General features: G+C 43.3%; 1 protein-coding gene and 1 long non-coding RNA gene across 2 annotated transcripts in view; both read right to left on the bottom strand.

Annotated features, from left to right (window-relative positions):
- Positions 1-1499: 1499 nt before the first annotated feature.
- On the bottom strand, positions 1500-2891 carry LOC147463179 (uncharacterized). The gene is made up of 2 exons (XR_015190147.1): positions 2028-2891; positions 1500-1752 (listed from the first exon to the last, which is right to left on the bottom strand). It is a non-coding gene; the product is annotated as an uncharacterized LOC147463179 (long non-coding RNA).
- Positions 2892-5878: 2987 nt separating this feature from the next.
- The window catches only part of LOC147463178 (uncharacterized), a 70374-nt gene continuing 59118 nt past the window's right edge, over positions 5879-17134 (bottom strand). Inside the window, exons 2-4 of the mRNA XM_086528144.1 lie at positions 7623-7684; positions 7367-7521; positions 5879-7292 (exon numbers count right to left, since the gene is read on the bottom strand). Coding sequence (XP_086384270.1) covers positions 6465-7292; positions 7367-7521; positions 7623-7684 — 1045 coding nt within the window. The 3' untranslated portion in view covers positions 5879-6464. The remainder of the gene's footprint in view (positions 7293-7366; positions 7522-7622; positions 7685-17134) is intronic.

Here is a 17134-nt window from a genome sequence, read left to right as displayed (position 1 = left end):
CTAATGTCCAAGTGTTGCTTCACCCTCCAAGGTGAAATTTTCTTTGCAAACAAAATCAAAGAAACCCCGTGCTCTAAAAGTGATCTTTCAATAACATCCATTAACAAAGTAGGTTAAATATGCCGGGCAAGCTTAAAGGTATGTAGAACAACAACTACTAAAGCATCTACACCAAAAATTACACAACTAGTGTCCCAATTTACTACTCAACCAAGAGGAGCATCCACAAGCATCATCAAGAGAAAACCATAAAGGTACAATAGTATTCAACATTGTTGTCCCTACAATAGTATTATTGTGCTAGAGTGTGTAAATGGAGCAAGAGTCTGATGATTAGCTCTAATTGATCGCAGGGAGAAGTGCAACATGGTCTCACACGAAGCTTGGAGCATACTTGTTATACCTTTACTTCAAAAAACAGATCAATGCAATGGTTGCCACACTTAGCATCCATCAATAATCAAAGAAGGTGGAAACTAAAGTGAAGGCCCCAAGGAAGATGCTTTGAGGAAGTAATCCTTGGTCAACCATGGATGGCTCAATGTCAATTCTATATAGGAACATATTCTTTTATCGACTTATAGTAAATTGAGTTGCAAATACAAGTACCTTTAGTAAAAAATGTAGCTCCAAAGTGAATTATACCTTCCTCCATGTCAATAGTGCGAGTGCCACCAACTCTTAGCATTGTCAAGGCCACGTACACAGAAAAGTCAAGGCTAAAGTGGACCATTTTAGTACCTTTGGCCTATCCATTCCATATGCTTCTACATCATTCCATATAATGAGAGGCATCTTTACATAGATGAAGGACAACCCTTCATCTGTCTTAAAGACCAAATCACCAGCACTAGCTTAAAGCACAAAAGCAAAAGAGTAGAGATGCTACGATTGCTTCCAAGGCTCACCACTATCCAAAAAAACACATGATGTAAAAGTGGATACCCACGGATCTCCTCATTGCATAGGGGTACTACAAAGGCCATCAAAAAAATTGGTTGCCAATCAACCCAAAGACAAATTCATCAGAAACAAACTTTCCAAGAGATATTGACATCACAGAAACAAATGCACATATGAAGATTTATATAGTATGAAGGTCTAAAGCTTCTCAATCCCAACAAGGACCACATCACCTAAATAATAGTGGATTACCCAATCAACAATGGACCAGCAACTTTATACCACCAGCTACCTAATTTTAAATAAAACAAGTGATAAAATCACGAGGCCTACCCCAGAAGCCCAGGGAGGTGTGACACCTTAGAAAAGTGGATCCCATGTCGTAGTAGATTCAATAAGACCTCATATAAACAAGGAAAAATAGAGCAAAAAATAGGCCTAGTTGGAGTTCCAACCTAAGAAAGAGTGTATGTGTGAGCATTAGATTCTTCCAATAGCCATGATGTGCATCGTGCATGTTTTGCACTCAATGTTCTCCAAGTCATGGACTTCACTCTTGAAAAGCCAACCAAGAAATCTTCTTTGCAAGTGCAACAAAATGTAACAAATTTTTTTTTATGTGCTTGATTAATAGGAGTGAGATCCCGGTGCAATATTCGGGAAAACCCATTTTTCTAAACATTCAAAAATTCTTTTCTTGAATTTATTGAGAGGAAATTTTAGAAAATTAGATTTATTTTTCAAGTGTTTACACTATTCTCTATTTTGGGAATCTGAACGTCCTGAACCAGCCTTGCAACCCCCTCCTTCGGCACTTCCATCATCTGACCCTGTCCCCTTGCTCTCAACCTGCATTTGTGAAATTGAAAACGGCACGATATTCAGCCGAGACACATTTTCCCAGGGAGACCAAAAGAAGGAGAGATATAGAAAGATTTTTTACAGCCCGCGGTTCAAACAATGGGGAAGAGATACAGAGAGTGTGACTCTCTGTGAGATCTTGGGGATAGGGACATAGGGAGAGACATAGAGTACTCTTTTTTCAGCCTACGGTCCAAGCAACGGGGAAGAGAGAGAGAGAGAGAGCAGTCCACATCTCTAGCCACTCTAGGGCCATAACTTACCTTGCTTTTAGATTTGCAGCGCAGAGATGATGTTGTGACAGAGAGGAGAGGGTGGATGTGTTGGCGCCAACAACTATGTGTGAGCAAGATACACTTTGATGTTGAGAATTTGGAAACAGCCTGATTTGCATACTTTCAAATGTAGCAGAGGAGATGCTCAACAACACTCAGTGTCCGTTAGCCGTGCACCTCAACATTGGATGCATCACCACAACTATGAAGCAAGCTACGAATCTCCTATGGAGCTGGAAGCATCATGCTCCAACAAGTAGTAGCATTGAGTTCCACCATGCTTATGATTGCTCCCTAATGGTAAACAACCTTGCTACTGTTGGGAATGGTGCAGATGACAAGTGTGACAAGGTGCAGGCAAAAGGAACTATGTAGCGTAGACATGAAGGCCGAGAAGGTGGCGTGATGGGTGCCCTTACCTGTGTTGTTTGATTCTGGGGTTCAGCAGTTCCAGAACATGAGAGAGAGAGAGAGAGAGAGAGAGAGAGAGCAACGTTACAATATCTTCACTATGTGAGAGAGAAAGGGCTAGGTCGCGTGGCCTGCTTTCCTACAACCTGCCCGGTAAACCCCTTACCGGATCTTCTCTCTCTCTCTCTCTCTACATGTCAATTCAACTTGGAAACGTGCACGGTTTTTGTCGTCTTCTACCCATGCAAAGCAGCCGCCCAATCATTCGAGCGGCAATCGTTGCCTCGCCAATTTTTTGAGATGTCGACTTGCGTTTTGCCACCATGATGAGCCTGATTGTCGTGGACTTTTGCTGTGTAGTGACCGGCTGCCTCAGCTGGCAAGCAAGAGGGCAGTGTCCAGGGGACCTAGCCCAAAACCTCTACCAGCCTACAATGTTATCCTCTATATATATAGAGAGAGAGAGAGAGAGAGTCTTTAATGCTTGAGAGAGACCCGTATGTTTTTTAACTCATTTTGAGGTAGCCTATCAACATGGGGTCACTAGGCTATTCAAGTATGAATACAAGGTGTGACTTTTCATGATTTAAAGAGCAGCCAACCCACTGGCCAATGTTTGCTTGTTTGTGTAACGAGTGTCTTTCGCTTCCACCAACCAATTAAAAAAGTTATGCATTTTTTAAAATAATATATTTTTTCCATTAGCAAAAGAGGAAGCATCGCTAAAGCCTCACCACTCCACTCTGGGGCAGGCCAAAAACATCTAACCATGATATATAGTGCTTTTTAAAACATCTATAAATAAAATGTTATATTTTTGAAACAATAATCTTCAGTCTCTCATTAGCAAACAAGGAAACCATCACTAAGGCCTTCCCTCCTTGCAGTAGGCCAAAAATAGGCTCATTAATTTTAGAAGGAAAAGGGAAAAGTATTAATGAGAATACTAGGCCAGGTGGAGGTCATGCTTTCTCTTTTCAATTTATTCTCGTTCTTGCCCTCTGACACCACCGCTATCTCTATTAGAACAAGCACCTAAGGCGTTGTTCAAGGGTTGGGGACACCATTAGATTAGATGCAATCATTGCGAGAATTCACGGTGGTTGGTTGTGTTTTGGTCAATATATTATAGGGGTGAAGACCGCCTGTGTGTGCGCAAAGAGGAGAGAGGCGAGCACACAATGAGGGCGGAGGGAAGCGAGGTGAAGATTCCATAGAATCCTACGACAATTGATTTTAATTTCATCAATTCGAGGGGTGTAGGTTGAACACATTCTGAAAAAGAAACGTTAACGCGAATTTTTCATGGAGATACGTTTCGGGGAAAATAAAGGCTAAGTCGTGGGGAGGTGCATGCACAACGCGGTGTTCCTGGAGCTGTCTACGTTGGAGGGCGACCAAGCAGGCCGCTGCATGTTGCAGCCAAGGAGACAGGAGGGAAACGTGAGCGGGAGGGGCTGGGGAGCAGACAACAGGTTTATGCTTTGTGTGGTACACAGGTGCCTGCCATGGACAGGTAGCACCGGTGTACGGCAGCAAGAGTTTAGTTAAACGAGAGAATTACGAGGATTCGATTCTCAATATAGCTAGATTTTTACTCGGGTGACGCTAAGTTTCAAAGCCTTGGAGGTGAGGAGAATCTCAGAAGGCATCAAGGAGATAAATGAATAAACTTGGAGACGAGCGAGTAGTAGTAGTAGTAGTAGTAGGCCACAAGCGTGTGTAGAAGATACAAAGCACGTTAGAGGTATGCCAAAATGGTTGGTGCAAACCTTGCGTGACACTAAATAGGGTGCACCTTTGCCTAGTCATAGTTTTAAGCATGCTTCTTATGCATCATATTGTTATGATAAGGAAGGGAATCGTTGGGCATTAAATAATTTAGTGGAACATATAAGAAAAACTTTATTTCCCCCTACAGATGTGCTTTGACAGCTTTCCATTATATTCATAATATCTCTGGGAAGCCATTTTTTTGCATATTCCAGTTAGTTAATATGGTTCCTTGTATGGTTTGACATTACTCTTAACATCTATGTACGTCTTACGTGAGCAATGCCTTTGTCTAAAAGGGAGGCTCATTTTATAAGTGTAGCACATGAATTGATTCCATGAACCTTAGCCATATATAGGTCACACAAGATTTTTCATTGAAATGAGGCTGTCGAACAACGTTATGGCTATGGTTGTTGCTGAGGCTGGGGTGGTAAAGATAATAGCTTGTGCCAAGATGTTGACATGGTGGCCATCTGCAGAGAAATAGCAAGACAACCAAGTGAAAATTGAGTGGCTTCTTAGCCTTGTTACAAATGCTAAGAGATAGAGTGGTAGTAGCCATCTTCAACAATAAGTGCCATGAAATTTAGGAACAAATTGCTACCACCACCACCTCACTATATTGAAATGAGATATTCATAACTTCTTGTTTATACCATAAATAGATGGTACGCGGCCCTTGCCTGACCATGTAACATGGCTAATATTTGGAAGGGATAAGCACCTCCCCCTGTAGGCCCTTTGGTGTGTCAAAAAAAAGAAAAGAAAGAGCTTTCTGTCAACTCCTTCAATTTGGATTCCATATTTGTAGTGGAAGGGATGACCATTTTTGTGAAAGATTGTTATGCAAGTGTACCTTACAAGTTCTTGACACATAGATGTATTTATAGTCAAAATGCCCCTTCTTCACTCCTCTTAGAGCTTTTTCATTCACTCTAGCTAGACTCAGCACACAACATATAATTTGCTGAAATCAACGTAGAATATAAATATTCAGCTTAAAAAGATAAGCCTTTCATAGGCCTTTAACCTGATTTGTTTTTAAAAAAATGTACTTGCTTTTTGGAAGGCAGTTTTGCTTCTTTTTTTTTCTCCTTTTTTTTTATTGCTTCACTGGAGGAACCTAGGCCCAATGGGTTGAGCTTTGTCCCAAATGAAAGTATCAAAGAAATTTGTGTTGAGATTAGAATGCTTAACAAAACAATGATGCAAACAAGCTTATGGCACCCAAATTATGGCTCTTAGTGCTAGCTCAGTAATGAGGAGCATAATGGATTGTAGACAATGATGGCGACAAGCATTGCTGGCACTTAAGTAAAGGCTAGGATAGGAGACTGATGGCTTAAGACTAAGCTTAATGGTTACAAAAAATGAAGACATGCTCAATGAATGAGAAATGGCATTTGGTCATTGCCTCAAGTGATGAAAAGTAGGATGGATTAAGACTTGATAATAGAAAGGGATTGATAAGCTTCATACAAATGATGGAATGAGTTAACTATTTAGGGATGCTCATCGCGCTTAAGTGGACAAGGTTTCCCAATGCATGGCATAAGCGTGCACCACCTTAACTTAGACATTTTTTTTGAAACAACAAGACTAAGATGACGAGCCTTTCATGCCTTAACTTGCTTGTGTTTGCTCCTTCACTTGTAGAATAAGCCATGAAGAGTTACAAGTTATTAGTGTGAGTTGCCTTCTCAACGACCCACATCAAATTTCAATATCTCTACCTAGGGTTACTTGTCACAGAATCCTCACATGACATCTGCAATTGGAGCAAAATAGACAAGAAGTTCCTCTTATACATAAAAGTAGATCCGATAAAATTCTATCACCACCATCCCTTGACACACAGGATTTAGTACTTGTGCCTTCAGCTGGACACTCAGCATCATTTCCAGCAGCAAATGCGACGACATCTCTTATATGAGTGAGGAATAGGAGTCTAAACATACAAATATAATGAGCACAGAGGACATCCTCAAAATCAATTGACTACATGTGAAATTGATTCAATGTGACCATATTTCAATATTTACAAAATGGCTTTCTCAGAGGTGACTAAATGCTTCAAAGAGCTCTCTGCAGTCAAGCTACAAAATCAACTAAGCCAAAGTGCACCAACGCTAGAGCCAATAGCACCCCCCCCCCCCCCCCCTTCCCTTCAAAAGGGGCACACGCTTCAAACCTAGAGCAATTTGCAGTGAAGGCAAATGCATTAAGTGAAAGACATAATCAAAGTGCTGCTAGCATAGTGGTAGGTATATCTACAAAGGAATCCAGCTTTCCAGGGATCAGGTCTACTTGCCACCAACTTTTTAAAACTCCACAAGAATCCACCCTGCCCTCATTGAAAGTGCCAAGCTTTAACACCTCTTTTTCAGAGTTGAGAAGGGGGATCTTTGGTGGATCATCCTCCCCCACTACTGGCTGGCTAAGCTCTTGAGAGTGAGGAGCTTGTAATACCTCGGGGGTACTTGCATTTACTATAGTCCTACTCACAAAATTGTCTTCAAAGGTCTTCAAACATGAGTTGAAATCCTCCTGGCTTTCCACCTGCTTAACCTTCTCGGTGATGGAAACAAACAGATCCATTTTTCTCAGTCGTTCCTTTCCCTCAGCTGTCTGGACCTTAATTCTTTTCATGTCTCTGCGTACATCAGAGTAAATAGAATAAATATCCTCATTGTCCAGCATGCCATCCCCTTGGTCACCTTTGATCAGTCTTTGAAGACCACGATCAATCAAACGCTTTAGCTTCTGCCGCTGGGCTTCCTTTCTTTGCGAGTTACTGTGCAGCCTCACTTGCAATCCAGCAGCAACAGAAGATGCATTGACCCCTCCATTTGTGAACTTCTCACTCTCCGAGGCGCATTCAACCATCCAATTGCCTTTTGAAGATGGCGGTCCCTGATGCTCCTGCGCCTCCTCCCCACCAAAGATCACTTCCAACAGTCTTATGTTCCGGAGATATCGATCAAATGCAAGATCCTCACTCTCATTAACACCCTCTGTATATTCTTTTAGTTTCCGGAACCTAAAATGATTGATCAAAGTCACATCCTGCAAACCTCCCATACTATCAGAACATAACATTCACACCAAATGCTGTTGCGCATGCTAGACAATTTTCCGACCTTTCTTGTGATGATCCCTGAGGACTTGTAAGTCCTCAAACGAAGGCTGTCGTTAGGGTGGTGGTGCTGAGTAGCTGTAGTTGAAGCTACGGGATGTACAGCGGGCTTCTCGGGAAGGCCCTGTACCGCATCACCAGCTGGAGTAGCCTTCAAAACTGAAATAATAAAGCACTTGAACACTTAAGCACTCCATAGACATGAGCAGAGTTTAACATGGACATTAAACCAGGCCTGCAAAATGAGAACAGAGCATCACCATGAATATGACACGGATTCTTAGCTTTCACACAGCAACCCTTGCATGAATGAAATGGGCACCTGCATCAGAGAAGTACATACATTTAAGCTTAAACCCAAGATACATTCACTTAAGATATTTAAATGTAGTTCATGAAATTATCATCAGCTTTCCTAAGCAGCGTGGGGAAAAAGGGCATGTTCAACAGACATCTTCTGAACTCAAAGAGTGATATATGACACCCAAAGACTATTACAATTTCTGCTACACATTCCATCGTTATATCCTTCTGCCCACATACATGGGGTTGTTACAACAATGCTACCAAAAGAGAAAACCTTGTTGCAGTTGCTCCAAGTGTACCTCTTGCTCCAGCCAAAAACTATTTAAAGGGCTTACTGTCAATGTTAAAACTCATGCATTGATAGGCCACTTGCGTACCAGCAAAATGCTATTAAAAGATAGATAATTCACATTACTATTTATATATACCTAGATGAATCCAGGATAAGCCCAGATTCACCCTCGAAGGAAAGTGCAAGGTATAGACCCATGGTAGTCTCCCACTATTGGGCACTGACGACGTTAGTGGGGATGTCGTGGTATTTAGTCAATACTATGCAAGATGGAGCTGATCTATATTTATGTCTAATCAGGAACCCTCAAGACGCAGTGCACCTGATATTGCATATGCCATGAATGGCTATGATCTGAATGTTTGCCTAGGTGACTAACAACAATTAGTTATGAGTGTTGGCTTGGCTATGCAATGGGTTGCAATCCACAGGAAAACAGTACACTTTTGGATCAGAATAGTCTTCACTATACAGACAAAGCAAAAAAATTCAAACTAAAGCACATGAATCCTCAGAACGATCCCATGTGCATTAACACTTGGTTTGTGTTTGAGCCTCCACAGTCCCTGACACAGCTCCATCACAGCGAAGACTGCTTTTTCTGGTACCTTAGGGCATCTGGATAATGCCAGCACCTTGTATATAGTTCATATATAACAATAGTAGAATCCATGTCCCTGCCAGCTGTGCACCTCTATCACCATGTCTCTCAATATAGTCAGAAACCTCATCCACATACGTACCAAATTGAGTAGGAGAGAGCGGGCAGCCCTGCTTCACCCCAAAAGTGGAGTGAATTGATGTAGATAGCCCCTCTAAAATGAGTAAAATGTACATGCCCCACCACCGACCTGTGTAATGCCATGATCCCGCTCTGCGGGTACTCCCATCTCCTGTAGTTTGCGCATCAATCTAGCTCTGGCTACTGTGTCAAATGCTTTGCAGAAGTCCACAAAGCTACAATAGATCCACCTCCCATGTGAGCTGCCCTCCTCAATAATGGCTCTGAGTGTCAAGATGTGGTCAAGGGTAGAAACACCTCTCCTGAACCCTGCATGCCCGGCTGCACGTATACCCTCCTTTTCTGCCCATCTACTTAGTTGCTGCTCAAGAATGGATGCGTACAACCGTGGCAATGTGTGTCCAATCATGATAGTGTGATAATTCCCAAGCTCCATAGGATCTCCTGACTTGAAGATAGGTACAATAGTAGACAAGCTCCAAGTATTAGGCAAGTCCTCACACATGGCACGGTTGAACATCACTGCTAGCAAATCCCTAGCATGTATAAAGTGCTCAATCACTAGGCCATCATGATCATATGCTCTCCTAGTCCTCATCCTATCAATGGCCTTCTTCACCATCTCAACGATGAAAAAAGCACATGTATGTGGGCACGGTTTGGGGGGGTTGGGAAGGGGCGGTTGTCCAGGAACTGTATACAAAGATGATGCATACTGACCCCAGGCCTCTATAGAAGTAATGGCGGGGGGGGGGGATGTAATGAACAGCTGACGTGTCAAAGCCCTGAAGAATAGAGCCAACTTACAGATGCCGGCCGAGGGGCCTAAACCCTAAGAAGAACAAGTAGCAGAAGAAGAAGAAGTCCTACCAACTTATGGGAACCCCATCCGATGGGGCCCCAAGTGACATAAAGAATTAAAATAAAGTAGGACTCACACACACACACAAGAAATTGTGAAGCTAGCTGATGACGTGGCGATTTTCGAAAATCACGCTGGCTGATGACGTGGCATGTTGTACGGATTTTCGCGTTTTGCGCTAACTGCACGTGGCAGCTGTACGGAATTCCAGATTTTACGCTGGCAGCTTTTGAGCATTGCTCTTGGACCAGATGCTTTTGAGTTTTGAAGGCTTTTCACTATAACTGCTTTTCAAGCCAAGGGCCTTTAAATATGAGGTTAGGCTCATTCTCTGGCATGCTTCCCGGAGAAGGTGCAGAGTCTAGAGTACCGGCTTGTACTGTGTTGATGCAATATAAAGAAATACAAATACCGAAAGGGGCGCCAAGGTTTGGGGCCAATACTCTCTGGGGTGGAATTCTGTAACAGACTTGGACACTCCAAGTCAAGAATCAATCGCGACAGCACCAAATAACCACTTCAAAACAATTCACAAATCACAATAGATTTGCACTGGCCCGGTGGAGTTCCGTGCCTAGAGATATTGGCCCCAAAGACTGGCGCCCCTTTCGGTATTTCTTTTTATATTAATCAATCATCAAAGTACAAGGGAGCGGTTAGGGTTTCACCCTCAAACTCTGCGTCCAGATGCTCTGAGAAGTGAGGCCCTCACCACTAATTTAAAGGTTACAAGGGATGCCCAAAAGCTTCAAATCAAAAGAAATTGCTCTCTCTCTCTCTCTCACACAGAGTCAAAACTTGAAAGCAAAAGCATTCTCTCTTTCTTTCTCATATTGTAGAGAAAAAGCAAAATTTGCGTCGCTCATCATTTTTTATTTTTTATTTTTTTTCAAATAGCCTCCGCAATTTCCAGAAATTAGGGTTTTTGGCAAAAATTAGGGTTTGCAGGAATTTTAGGGTTTCTGCTGTCCGTAGCCACGTCATCACTTTGTGACATACCTCCCTCTTGAAAGCATTGTAATCGACCGCGATTACGCCTGCAAAACCGACAAAAGCCATAAACCGTCTTAGCAAACACTGACTGTTAGTACCTACGTACTAGGAACACACATCTAGCAAATGTACAAAAATCGACAGTCACATCACATGACATCACAGGACATCACCAGACATCACAGGACATCACATGACATTCAACATTCATTCGGATCTTAAACCATGATTTATCGGCAATGTAGCTAGCAATCACATCTAGGTCCAATCGGGACCTCATCGATGTCCGATTGACTAACCCCTATTGCAACCATGTCTATTCGAGATCAATCAGACCAAAATACTGCAGTCATTTCGGCTATCAATTCCTGCACTCACAAGAAGTCAAGAACAAATCAGTATCATTATCAGGAATTCCATTTCATAAAGTCATCCAGCAGAATACTGTCAGCTCTCAGTATCCCTGAAGCTCAAAGAGACATCAGGGACTTTAGTATCAAAATCGAGGCATCTGTTGACAAGGGAGCAGAGTGGCTCCCCTCTTGTGCATCCCACTGCACCAGATCTCCGGCCAAGCTGAATTCTGGGTTCCGTTTGGAGTAGACTATGCTAAACCAAAACATCGAGGTAAAGTTTCACAATCCGAGGAGCATCTGCTAGGTCCTCCTCCTCCATCCACTTCGCATCAAATGCAGGAAAGTTCTTGAACTTAACCAAGAACCGCCTTCGGACTTTACCTTTCTTCGTATCATTATGTGCCAAAATCTGTTCAGGAACAAGGATCTCCTCCTTTTCTTCCACTTCGGGTTGCTCATCAGGCTCCCCATCATCAGGCACATCACCCTTAACAGGTTTCAAGAGACTCATATGCAATGCATTGTGAATCCTCCAAGTATCTGGCAGTTTCAATCGGAAGGAGACATCATTTATCTTGTCAGTGATCTGGAAAGGTCCGTAGTATCGCATTCTAAGCTTTGGAAAAAGCCTCTCCTTTCCCTTTTTCTTTCGTAGGCATGCCTTCTCAAAACGTAAGAGCACCCAATCATTCTCCTTCAATTTCAAATCGCGACGATGGGGATCCGCTGCCTTTTTCTGTCGTTCTTGAGACTCCTGCAAAGTCTCGCGAACCTTGGCAAAAGCCGTATCCAAATCTCGACAATATTCATCCACTTCAAATATCTAATCTTTCGTGCTCAGGAAGGATGGAACCTTCGCAGCACTTTCAACAATCTCACATGGCGTGTTCCCCGTCGAAGAGTGTATTGTGTTATTGTAGGCAAATTCCACCAAAGGTAAGTTCTTTTCCCATTGAGTCTTCTGATCCGAGATACAAGACTTCAATAAATCTAAAATCACTGAATTGACAATCTCAAATTGCCCGTCAGTCTGCAAGTGGAACGATGACAAGAACTGCAACTGCGTGCCAATGTTCTCCCAAATTGCCTTCCAAAACAAACTTATAAATCTGGGGTCTCTGTCGGAGACAATCGTCTCAGACGTTCCATGTAATCGGAAAATCATCGTGATCATTCTGTGTTCTCGGGAGATCAAAACTGAAATCCATTTCAATATTTTCCCAGGGGCGGGTGGGTATGGGTAAAGGCTTTAACAATCCCTGTGCCTTATGCCTGTCAAAATTGCCCTTCTGGCATACTGCGCACAACTCTTCCACGTCCTTTTTGAGTCACGGCCAATAGAAGTATCTCTCTACCCCTTTCATGGTGGTAGCAATGCCGCGGTGACCCATAAAAGGTGGACAGTGGCATTCAGTCATAACCTTTTCCCTCAACGGCTGTGTAACGCACAACATAGTCTTTTTCATCGAAGTAGCCTTCCCGAAGGGAGTATCCAGCTATTGTCTCCCCATCCCGTATCCGTGTGAAAATATCTGCAAAATTTGTATCTGTGGCATACTGATCGACCATATCCTCGATGTATCGCGGAAATAGCCAGAACCAACGGTTTTCGAGACAAAGCATCTGCCACCACATTCTTCTGTCCCTGCACATGGACAATCTGGAAGTGGAACTGTGACAAGATGTTCGCCCACCGCATCTGCTTTTCCGAAAACTGCTTCTGTGACAAGAAGTAGCGCAAACTCTGATGGTCTGTAAAGACAGTAAAATCCGCTCCGAGTAGGTAATGCCGCCACTGAGTAAGAGCATGGATAACCGCCAAAAGCTCTTTCTCATAAATCTGTGCTGTCATCTCCGGCCTAGAGAACAATCGGCTCTCGTAAGCAATGACATGGCCTTCTTGCATCAAGACCGCACCCAGACTACGACCACAAGCATCACAAAATACTTCAAATGACTTCTGCAAGTCCGGCAAAGTCAAAATAGGTCCCGTAGTCAATTTCTCTTTCAATGTCCGACAGGCAGTCACCTCTGTGGGTCCCCACGAAAAAGGTACTCCTTTCTGTGTCAAGGTATGCAAAGGGGAAGCACCCTCTGCAAACTTTCGTATGAACCGCCTATAGTACGAACACAGTCCCAAGAAGCTTCTAACTTCATGGACATTCCTCAAATCGGGCCAATCACGGATAGTCTCTGTCACAAAGTGATGACGTGGCGAACAGCAGAAACCCTAATTTCTGCCAGAAACCCTCATTTCCGGAAATCGCGGAGGCTGAAATTAAAATAAAAAAATAAAAAAAAATTGGAAAATGATGAGCGACGCAAATTTCGCTTTTTCTCTACTTAAATAAGAAAGAGAGAGAGAATGCTTTTGCTTTCATGTTTTGACTCTCTGTGAGAGAGAGAGCAATTGCTTTTGATTTGAAGCTTGGGCTCTGCTTTTGGGCATCCCTTGTAACCTTTAAATTAGTGGTGAGGGCCTCACTTCTCAGGGCATCTGGACGCAGAGTCTGAGAGTGAAACCCTAACCACTCTTTTGTACTTTGATGATTGATTAATATAAAAAGAAATACCGAAAGGGGCGCCAGTCTTTGGGGCCAATATCTCTAGGCACGGAACTCCGCCGGGCCAATGCAAATCTATTGTGATCTGTGAATTGTTTTGAAGTGGTTATTTGGTGCTGTCGCGGTTGATTCTTGACTTGGAGTGTCCAAGTCTGTTACAGTCTCTATCTTGGCCGGGTCAATTTGCACTCCTGCTGCTGACACAATGTGTCCCAATAAGTGTATATCTGGTAGGAAAAATTCACTTTTCTTTGCATTAATCACTAACTTGTGATCTCGTAATGCCTGAAAGACCTGAAGCAGATGATCTCTGTGTTCTGCCTCATTCTTGGAGAAAACAATGATGTCGTCAAAGAAAGTGCCAACAAATAGCCTGTACTCTCGAAAAATCCTATCCATCATCCGGTTAAATGTCGCAGGAGCATTGGTTAAGCCAAAAGGCATCACCAAAAACTCAAATAACCCAAAAGTCATCCGAAAAGCTGTCTTGTAGACATCTCCTGGCGCTATCCTGATCTGATGATATCCACTCTTCAAGTCAATCTTGCTAAAGCACGAGGATCCCTGTAACTTGTCGAGTATATCATCGATCCTAGGAATTGGAAATCTGTTCTTGATGGTGATTTCGTTGAGAGTGCTATAATCGATGCACATTCTCCAAGATCCATCTTTCTTCAAAAACCAACAACACTGGAGAGCAATACGGTGAAGTACTAGGCTGGACAAGACCCTTTTCCAAGAGGTCTTTCATTGGGTTCATAATCTTTTCATTTTGTACTCGGCTCACACGGTAAGGTGGCCGATTCGGTGGCGTGCTTCCAGGTATCAGATCAATGGTTTGATCTTCAGGCCCTCTGAAAAGCAATCGGCATGAGTGTGGAGAAAAAAAATCTTGGCGTTCTTTTGATCAAGTCAAAACATATTCAACCTTTATCCATCGTTCAGTTCTCTCTCAAAAGAATGAGTAAGACACTGAAGTTCATCAAGTACAATCTCTAAGCCCTTCATTTATCAAAGTCGCTTTCTCGGCCTGGTAGTCAACCACGACGTAGTTCTTGTGGTACGAAGGGATCTTGAGTAGAACGTCACTCTCGTGCCCTGAACACCCCTGTCATTGCAAACGAAGTTTGCCAATGCTCGGTGTAATGGGAACATCCCATCCGGGTGCCAGTCGAACTACCTCCGCCTGTGGCGTCAGTCTATCGGGCGTAATTTCCAAATCGAGCCGCCAATTCCAAGTGAAAAGAAGTTGGCCTTGGCTCCTTCAAAAGAGCTTCCTAATCCTTCACTTTGCCCCAAAAAGCGGCGAAGTTTGTACTTTCATTCATTTGATTCGGTGCAAGTCCCACCCCATGTGGTACCAGTTCTGCTTTTCTATATGCCTTTTCTGCCACGTTCCTCAGCTGCTCTCGAGCTCTCAGGCCTGTCGTCATTCTTATCATTCTGTTCTTTCTGTACCTTTTTAGGGCACTTCGCGGAGATATGTCCAGTTTCCCTGCATCCAAAGCACTTCCCCTCCCTACTGTAGCGAGTCTGCTTCTGAGGAGTAAGTCTGGGTCGTGCATCCTTTTCTCTGGGTTGCTCTTTTTCTTTCTACTTTCATTCCCAGAAGTTTGTTCGGCTCGTTGTGTCATGGCCTCATCTGTGGGGTAGGTCAGACTGCCAGAATGAATGGCAAAGCCCCGCTTCGCATGATTCATCAACTCCTGAATAGAAGCTGACTTCTGTTCCAAGCAATGATCTCGGATCTCTGTAGGTAGACCCAAGGTAAACCGCTCAATCTGTTCTCTAAACGAGATCTTCTTGAATGAAGAGGCGGGTAGAAAAGAGCTCCAAAATCTTTCACAATAAGCATTGATTGTATCTTTCTTGGTCATCCGAAGATGGTTCCAAGCAGCTCATACATCTCGTTCATATTCTTGCGTCAACCAAGAACAAATTAAAAGCTTCTTAAATTTCAGCCATTTAACTGGCGCACTCTTGTTAAAAGAAGTGTGGACCACCAAGTACGAGCATTCCCCTTAAGGTAAGTGGTAGCTCTCCGAATCTTGGAGTGCTCTGAATAGCGTCCTCCCACGAAAGCGATGTGAAACTGCTGTATAAAAGACAAAGCCTTCGAAGCATCTGAGTATCCTGAAAAGTATCAAACTTGATCGAGTGGCCACCTTCCTTAAACTCTCGGACTTTCTTGCTTTTATCTTCGAGAAAGTCATACTGGTTGGCTTTGTAAAAATTCTTCTTGTTCGCATAAAAGTTTCCGTTGTTAGAGTCTGAACTGTCCGTAGACGAGTCCTCTGTAGAAGTGTCACTCACTGGGCGAGACTTAGAATTCCTTGCCTTTTTCTTGCCCTTTCCGAAGCGTTGTTTCTTGCTTCGCTTTTTTTTGCTTTTCCTGTCTTCTTCGCTCGAGTCTGAAGAGCTAGAAGAACTGTCAGAAGAAGAAGAAGAACTGGGTAGGTCTTCAAACTTGACGCGTTTCTTCAATTTCTTTGCCTTGTCGAATGTCGACTAACGACCCAAATATCCCAGGAAGTCAGTGCCTTTCTTCTGCTTTTTGCCTTTCTTTTGCACGTTGAAAAGCTGAGCAATCCGTGCATCAACCACGTTCTCCAGTTCCTTCTCCGTATATTTCTTGGAGGCAGAAGGTTTCTTGAGAGCGGGTTTCGGGAGTGGTGTTGTGGTTCTCTGCCACTCCATCTGTACCACTTCCAAAGAGGTCTGGTTCATATATTTTGCCATCTTCGGGTCCTTGGCAAAATTGAGCATCATCTTTGTTGCATCGCCGATCAACTGGCGACGCTCCATCTCTTGCCGCTCCGCCTAAGTAGGCCGAGGCGGGCCATACTCTCTGTCGGAATCTTTGTTGTGATCCCTGCCCGCATCTCTAGATGCAGAGGGAGTCGACTGATCATTGCCTGAAGCCATAGGTGCCGCTGGAAAAAAATTCGGGGATCGGATTTCCCGTAGAAGAGAAATTGGTCGTGCTCTGATACCACTGTAACAGACTTGGACACTCCAAGTCAAGAATCAACCGCGACAGCACCAAATAACCACTTCAAAACAATTCACAGATCACAATAGATTTGCACTGGCCCGGCGGAGTTCCGTGCCTAGAGATATTGGCCCCAAAGACTGGCGCCCCTTTCGGTATTTCCTTTTATATTAATCAATCATCAAAGTACAAGAGAGCGGTTAGGGTTTCACTCTCAAACTCTGCGTATAGATGCTCTGAGAAGTGAGGCCCTCACCACTAATTTAAAGGTTACAAGGGATGCCCAAAAGCAGAGCCCCAAAAGCTTCAAATCAAAAGCAATTGCTCTCTCTCTCTCTCACACAGAGTCAAAACTTGAAAGCAAAAGCATTCTCTCTTTCTTTCTCATATTGTAGAGAAAAAGCAAAATTTGCGTTGCTCATCATTTTTTTTAAATTTTTAGATTTCTTTTTCAAATAGCCTCCACGATTTCCGGAAATTAGGGTTTTTGGCAAAAATTAGGGTTTGCAGGAATTTTAGGGTTTCTGGCAGAAATTAGGGTTTTTGTTGTCCGTAGCCACGTCATCACTTTGTGACAAATTCCGCCACTCCGTGTCCCGTGTCCTCTCTCTCTCTCTCTCTCTCTCTCTCTCTCTCTCTCTCTCTCTCTCTCTCTTTCAGTTCAA

The sequence above is a fragment of the Adiantum capillus-veneris genome, chromosome 2 (genome assembly GCF_014529385.1).
Source record: "Adiantum capillus-veneris isolate H3 chromosome 2, ASM1452938v2, whole genome shotgun sequence".
NCBI classification, from domain to species: Eukaryota; Viridiplantae; Streptophyta; class Polypodiopsida; order Polypodiales; family Pteridaceae; genus Adiantum; species Adiantum capillus-veneris.
Note: the sequence above shows the minus strand (reverse complement) of the source record. Positions and strands in the feature narration are given on the sequence as shown.